At 47.6% G+C, this 8,282-nt stretch overlaps 1 protein-coding gene across 1 annotated transcript in view; it reads right to left on the reverse strand.

The window, feature by feature from the left end:
- Window positions 1-6,380, reverse strand: part of chodl (chondrolectin) — a 28,196-nt gene extending 21,816 nt beyond the window's left edge. The window contains exon 1 of the mRNA XM_052015284.1: window positions 6,270-6,380. Within this exon, the coding sequence (XP_051871244.1) occupies window positions 6,270-6,366 (97 nt within the window). The 5' untranslated portion in view covers window positions 6,367-6,380. The remainder of the gene's footprint in view (window positions 1-6,269) is intronic.
- Between the last annotated feature and the right edge of the window lie 1,902 nt (window positions 6,381-8,282).

Consider the following 8,282-nt stretch of genomic DNA (forward strand, 5'->3'; position numbering starts at 1 on the left):
TGTAAGGCAGAGACAGGCACACAGTTACACACACCCAGGCCCAGACAGCAACAGAGAGATGCCCACAGGGCAATAATGACACAGAGACACACTCAGTGATACAGAAATAAATATCTTTGCACCTTATCCTGAGACTGTGCTCCTTCCCAGGCTGTAGCCTCTCCAGCTGCTGCCTTAGCTTCTTGGCATCGAGCAGCCAACCCCTCTCAGCATTCTGCACGTTGAGATCTGCTGTTGCTCAGTGGGTGAGATGGCCTTCCAGTGCTGGGCTGACAGACTGCTAAACTGTTCAAGTGGCGTCTTTAGGATGAGAAACTCAACCAAAGACTTGCTTGCTTTTTCAGAGCAGAGGGAAAAGATCCTGTGACCAGAAGCAGGATAGAGTTTCCTCCTCTCCACCAACACCATGCTCTGGACAAGACGTAACCCTCCACCAACCTCAGTAGAAAGACTTGCTGTCTGAGGTCATTATAGTGTTGACCATGGGAGCTTGCTGTCCGGGTCTCCATTACATCAGTAAGTACCCTTCAAAGGGTATCTTCCTGACTACAAGTGTGTTGCTGCGACATCGAAAGGTAAAGGGAGGTGTACTGAAGTGCAAGATCTCTCTCTCTATTAGTCGACAGAAAGAATAAATTGGGTTTGAGTAGGATTGTTATAAAAATGGATGGTTGTTGGTCAGCATAGACTCGGTGGGCCGAAGGGCCTGTTTCTGTACTGTATCTCTGTGAGAAGTGATCCTGGGCAAACAGGAGCAAGGAGTTTGCTTCAGTGTTTTAGACCTTGAGATCAGCCAACAGCAACAATTAATATTATACACTCAGGTGTATTTATCTAGGACATCCAAGGTTTTTCACAGAATGGTCATCTATAGAATGTCGCACTTTCATGAAAGAGGTGACTAAGAGCTTGGAACTAAAAGCTTGGACAAAATGAGGGTATCAGAGATAAATGGAGAGAATTGGGGAGGGAATTCCAGAGCTCACGAGCTTGCCAATGGTCATTCAAACCCACAGACTGAATCAATGGACACCACACTAAGTTCTCCAATTTTAGCTGACCTGCTCCCCCTCTGTCCCTCTCTCCCTTCCTCCTGGTCCACCCAGTTCCCCCTAAACCCACTCAATTCCAACCCCCAGCCCCCTTCACCCTCTTTCCCCTCTCCCACCCACTCCATCTGTCCATCACCCATATACCCCTCCCACTGGGTCCCCTCCCCCCTCTGTTCCCATCTGCCCTCCCCACCTCCCTCATTTGGCTCCATGCTCCACCTTCCTTCTCTATCAGGTTCCACCGTCTGCGGCCCTCTGTTGCCTCCACCCATCACCTCCCAGGCTCTGTCGCCATTTCCACCCTTCCCTCCCCTGCCTGCCCGTTACCCCTACCTCACCTGGATTCACCTATTGCTTGCCAGCTCTCACTCCACACCTTCCTCTCACCTCTTTATACCAGCTTTCTTCCTTTTTTAATCTTTTTATAGAATTTCAAATTAATTCAAATTTATATACATAACATTAATGATTATACACATGGTGTGAAGAGATCGGGATAACAATGATGACAGTTAATAGATATACTCACAAGCAGTAAAATATATAATCTGGACCTCCCGCACTCTTGCTAAATGAGCATGATACAAAAAAAAATTGAAAAGAAATGTAATTATATGAAAAGAGAACCCCCAAATCAAAAATAAACAAACAAAAGCAAACCAAAAGCTTCAAAAAAAAACTGGACAAATATTTCTTCGGTTAAAAAAAAGCATTATTATGTCGTTAGCTCCGCTCCTCTGTATTCAAAGGTTACCAGCTTTCTCCCCTCTATCTTTCAGTCCTGATGAAGGGTCTCGACCCAAAATGTCAACTGTCCATTTCCCTCCACGGATGCTGCCTGACCTGCTGAGTTCCTCCAGCAGTTTGTTTTTTGCTCCAGATTCCATAGTCTCTTGAGTGACCACTCCGTGTTGTTCTGGCCCAGCTCCTTAACATCTCATTACTAGTAAATATGACGTGCATTATTTCTCAATGAATTATTTTATGTACCACAGCCAATTTCATTACTATCCTGTCTTCACACAAAACCAACCAGCAAGGCGCTGTAGAGTCAGGAACGCCGTGATATAAATGTCAAATTGTTAAAGTGACTTGAGCAGCAATGAGAATTTTTTAAAACTTTGCCAGCACAAAGTGGTGTGGCTGGAAATGAACTTGTGTCAGATTACAAACCTTTGAAGCCGATATTATTTTGAACCTAAGTCACGCTGACAGCTGGGAACACGTTTATTTTCTTGTCAGTATTAGTGCACTGTGATCTGTAATGGGTAGGAATGTAAGTTACATCCCCCCTACTCATGCCCCTCACACACCCTGATCCAAATACCGCCTGTTCCCTGTCGGTGTGGACACTCCAAAAATAGAGATGTGTGGCAAGGGTACAGCCCGTAAACCTTTACAAAGGATCCTTCTGCCCACCAATAAAAATTAGCAACGAAGCATACAAAATAGCAAGACTAAGCCATTTGGCTCTTGGAGCCTGTTCTGCCACTCAAATGGTCATGGCTGATCCTCCACTGCATAATCTGGCTCTCTTTCCAGACCCCTCCACATGTCTAGAAATCTATCCACCTCCTTCTTTAATATAATCAGTCAGCTCACCTCCATAGCCCTCTGTGCTGGGAAATTCCACTGGTTCACCATCCTCTGGTTGGACAAAATTCTCCTCACCTCACTTAGAGAACTGTGTCCAGTTCTAGTCGCCTCATTCTAGGAAGGATGTGGAAGCGTTGGAAAGGGTGCAGAGGAGATTTACCAGGATGCTGCCTGGTTTAGAGAGTATGCGTTATGAAGAGAGACTAAGGGAGCTCTTCTCTTTGGAGAGAAGGAGGATGAAGGGAGACATGATAGAGGTGTACAAAATATTAAGAGGAATAGATAGAGTGGACAGCCAGCGCCTCTTTCCCAGGGCACCAATGCTCAATACAAGAGGGCATGGCTTTAAAGTAATGGGTGGGAAGTTCAAGGGAGATATCAGAGGAAGGTTTTTTACCCAGAGAGTGGTTGGGGCATGGAATGTGCTGCCTGGGGTGGTGGTGGAGGCAGGTTCATTCGTCAAATTCAAGAGATTACTAGATAAGCATATGGAGGAATTTAAAATAGAGGGATATGTGGGAGGAAGGGGTTAGATAGTCTTAGGTGAGGTTTAAAGGTTGACACAACATTGTGGGCCGAAGGGCCTGTCTTGTGTTGTACTGTTCTATGTTCAGTCCTAATGAGTGAATGAGCTGATGAGAAAAAGATGAAATTTTCAACAGTCCTGAGAAAGCTTGAGGTTAAGCAAGGGTGCTGGTAAGATGAATGGTCACAGTCTTTTTTCTGGAGTAGGGAGTCCAACACTAGAGGGCTTGGGTTTAAGGTGAGTGGGGAAAGATTTAAAGGGGACCTGAGGGGCAATTTTTTCACACAGAGGGTGGTGGGTATGTGAAATGAGCTGCCACAAGAAGTGGCAGAGGTGGGTACAGTTACAATTTTTGAAAGACATTTACACAGGTACATGGAAAGGAAAAGTTTGGAGGGATGTGGGCCAAACACAGGCAAATGGGACTAGCTCAGACAGACAACTTGGTCAGCTTGGATGAGTTGGGACCAAGAGCCTGTTTCCATGGTGTATGACTCTATAACTCCAGAATGGGAGACTTGAAGCATTCCCCACACTGGGGGGGGGGGGGGGGGGAGGGAGGGAGGGGGGGAGGGAGAGAGAGAGAGAAAGGCAAAGACACAGATGGAAGTATGAGACTGAGAGAGAACACAGACAGGAAGGTGGAAAGACACACAGACAGCAAATTACATAGACACGGACCTAGACAAGAGCACATAGATATTTATATCTGATGAAAGACAGAGATACCCACACACATATACACACCCGGAGAGTGGCAGATATACATACAGTAAAATAGTAATAGAGACAGACCCAGTGATACAGAAGCAAATATACACACAACGAGATATCTCTATATATATATGTGGGGAGAGAGAAATACCCACATATTTACATACCCCTGTATTTGCAAACACACACATCCAGACAGTAACAGATATGTCCTCACAAGTAGTAAGCTGGAGACACAGATCAAGGGAATCAGACGGAGGGTGACAGAGAGAGATGTGACACACATATATAGTGTGTATACACACTCACATGCACTGTCACAGACACCTACACACACACACACACACACACACACACACACACAGATTATACACAAACAGATATTATACACATAGATATAGAGAGAACAATAATGCAGGGAAACAATGCAGGGAACACTAATCAGAGTATATGACTACATAATCTCCCTGCAAATTTCTAATTGTGTTAACTAGCAAGTTTTGATGCTTCAGCAATAACTTTGGACCATTAGTGTGAGAACTCACATTCATCCCATCCCTTTCACCACCCCAAGCATTTCTCAGTCGATTTCAAAATGCAGTCACCATTGTAATTTACAAACAGTGGTGATTTGTGCACAGCAAGCTTTCAGAGTCAGAGTATGACTGGGTGGGTCTGTTCTTGGTGAGGCTGGCTGGGGAATAAATAATTCCCAGGACATCAAGGGGAGCTCCCCTCTTTTTTCAAAACCATGCTATGGGATATTTACATCTGCCAACAGAAAAGACGGGACTGATGTTTAACAACCCACTTGAAAGCCAGCACGACTGCCTGTGCAGAACTTCCTCAGTACTGCACTGGTGTCAGACAGGATAAAGTGCACAAGGCTCCAGAACAGGGCTAGAGGTGAGAGTGTTGCCCAGTTCGCTGCAGGCGGTAATTTAAGTGTGTGGCCCTCCCCTAAGTAAGCCTCACGGGCAAAAATACAAACACATGACCATAAGTAATATACCACAATACACTGCACAACTGAAACCTACCCATGTATGGGTCAGTCCACATTCAGAGATTTATGAGGCTGTTATTATGCATGAGAATTTCAAATATCTAAAGATTTTCAAGGATGGGGGGTTCTTTATGATGGAGCTGGCTAAAGGGAGATTTGGAGACATGCCACACAGAAACAGGCCCTTCGGCCCAGTGGGTCTGTACTGACCATCAAACACCCATTTACATTCACTCTACATTGATCCCATTTTATTCTCCCCACGTTCCGCTCAACTCCCTCCCCCAAGATTCTACGCATTGGGGGCAAATTTACAGTGGGTAATTAACCAACCAACCCTCACATGTGGGAGGAAGCCAGAGCAGTCCAGGGGAAAGCCATGCGGCCACAGGGGAGAAGGTACAAACTCCACACAGACAGCAATGGAGATCTGTCCAGGTCTTCACAATTGCCAGGGGTTGAGTCATTGAGTCAGAACACTTGTGTCCTTTCACAGAGAGGGCACATGGGTTTAAGTTCATTGGTAAGAGCTTTAGATGGGGGTTGAGGAGCACTTACTTCACCCAGGGGTTGGTGGGGGGGGGGGGTCTGTAAGGGAGACTTAAGGGAGCTAGGGCTTTACTCTTTGGAGAGGAGGAGGATGAGGGGAAACATGATAGAGGTGTACAAAATATTGAGAGGAATAGACAGAGTGGACAGCCAGCGCCTCTTTCCCAGGGCACCAGTGCTCAATACAAGAGGGCATGGCTTTAAAGTAATGAGTGGGAAGTTCAAGGGAGATATCAGAGGGAGGTTTTTTACCCAGAGACTGGTTGGGGCATGGAATGCGCTGCCTGGGGTGGTGGTGGAGGGAGGTACATTGGTCAAATTCAAGAGATTACTAGATAGGCATATGGAGGAATTTAAAATAGAGGGATATGTGGGAGGAAGGGGTTAGATAGTCTTAGGGGAGGTTTAAGGGTCAGCACAACATTGTGGGCCGAAGGGCCTGTATTGTGCTGTACTGTTCTATGTTCTATGTAACTCACCCTCTGGATGAGTAGAGAAAGAAACCCCTCCCATTTATAAATAGTACCCGGCAGAGGGCAAGGAGAGCAACTGGGGAGTGGGATCTAACTGAACAGGCAAGCAGGGATATGATGGGTCGAATTTCTAACCAAATTATAAGCAGGGCAGTGAAGGTGACGGTCTCTCTCTCTATGGGACCACACTGCGCTGTTATATTTTGATCCCTCCCGCAGACTCAAAGGTGCCCACGGTCGGGAGGACGGGGGCTCTCCGCTGGACGGACGGACACACACACACACACACACACACACACACCGGGTACAGACACACACACACACACAGGGTACAGACAGGGGAGTGTACTCACCGCTCAGGACCCGAGTTGCGAAGCCGCTGCCCAGGATCCCGCTCAGAATCACGTTCAGCACCAGCATCTCACTGGCCAGCGCCCGGGGAGGGAGCATCGAGCCACGGAGCGGAGCCGCAAAAAGGGCGCAATGCAAACCAGAGAATTCCGCAAAAAAAAGCCAACAGCGCAAACTAGAGAATTCCGCAAACAAAAAGGTGCAATGCAAGCTATTGAAATCCGCCAAACAAGGGCGAGAATGCAACCCCGGTAATTCCGCAAAGAGGACGCAATGCAAACCACAGAATTCAGCAAAAAAGAGCGCAATGCATTTCCGGGAATTCCGCCAAAAAGCCAATGCAAACCAGAAAATTCAGCAAAAAGACGAATTCCACTAAAATAAAAAAAACAATGCAACGCAGAGAATTCCGCAAAGCAAGCGCAATGCAACTCCTGCACGGCCCACGGCAAGAAGCAATTCAGAGTTTGCTCTAAGATAATGAAATTTTACATCAAAGTTTCTGATGTAAAGATGTGATTCAGAGCTAGCGGCTGCTGCGGGAGTGAGGGCGGCGGGAGCTGAGGGTGCCGGCTGCCGGCCATAAGGCACCCCAGGTCCGGGGATGACTGATCCGCGCAGAGCGGAGAGGTGGGTCCCGGTCCGGGCTCACTGACAGGCAGCTTCCCTCGACCCCTCTTCCCTTTCCCTCCGCGGCACCGCCTCCCTCCCCCAACCCACACCAGCCTCCCGATGTGTGGACACAGACCGGTGAACCAGGGAGCCCGTTTTATAACCGAGCGAGTCAGAGAGCATCACAGACCCTCCTCTCCGCCGTCCCAACGCCACAGCCCACCCACCCCTACTGCAAGCGCCACCCTCCCCATCACTGCTGCCCTCGTCACTGTCGACTGGAATGAGCAAGGGTTTGATCCAGTGGGAAACTTCCCAGGAGAATCATAGGTAGGTTGTCCAAGATCGTCAGGAAGGGTGTGGCCACTCTCCCCGGCTCCTCAGCCTCTTCGCACTTGGAGTATTGTGTGCAGTTCTGCTCCCCCAGCTATAGAGAGGATGTCTTTAAGCAGCAAAGATTCACAAGGATGTTACCAGGACTGGAGAACTTGAGTTAAAAGGAGAAACTGGACAGGCTGGGACTGTTTTCCCTGGAGCAAAGGTGACCTTATCGAGGTTTATAAAATCATGAGGGGCATGGATAAGGTGGATGGTCACAGTCTCTTCCCCAGGGTAGGGAAGTCTAAAACTAGAGGGCAAGGGTTTAAGCTGAGAGGGGAAAGATTTAAAAAGGGGCAACTGTTTCACACAGAGGGTAGATGGGACGAGCTGCCAGAGGAAGTGGTAGGGGTGGGTACAATTACAAGGTCTGAAATGACATTTAGACAGGTACATGGGTAGGAAAGGTTTGGAGGGATATGGGTTAAATGTGGGAAAATGGGGGACGAGCTCAGGTAGGCAATTGGATCGGCATGGATGAGTTGGGCCGAAGGGCCTGTTTCTGTGCTGTATGACTCTATGACTGTATCTATGTGGGTCTCTGTCTTACCTTGCCCCAGGATCCTGATACTAAGCACAGCCAATGCAAACCAGTCACCTCAGTGAGGTTACTGATTTCTTTCCTAAGTTGGTTTATTTAGTGATTACAGCGTCACATTAATACAACAGGACTTCATGATACACACTATTCACAGTTTCAAATTATAACATGGCCATCACTGTCCAGAATGCACTTCAGCCCCTGTGGTGCCCACCGGTCCCGGAAATCCCCCATTGTACTCGTGACAGCGGCCAGACATCGTCTCCTCCTGACCACAGAAAACACAGGCAACTGATGTGATGTTACAGGCATGGTGGTGTAACAGCATAATGCTATTACAGCACCAGTGACCCAGGTTCAATTCCTGCCGCTGTCTGTAAGGAGTTTGTACATTCTCCCCGTGTCTGCTTGGGTTTCCTCCGGGTGCTCCGGTTTCCTCCCACATTCCAAAGACATACAGGTTAGGAAGTTGTGGGCATGCTAT

The sequence above is a fragment of the Pristis pectinata genome, chromosome 4 (assembly GCF_009764475.1).
Source record: "Pristis pectinata isolate sPriPec2 chromosome 4, sPriPec2.1.pri, whole genome shotgun sequence".
Lineage (NCBI taxonomy): Eukaryota > Metazoa > Chordata > Chondrichthyes > Rhinopristiformes > Pristidae > Pristis > Pristis pectinata.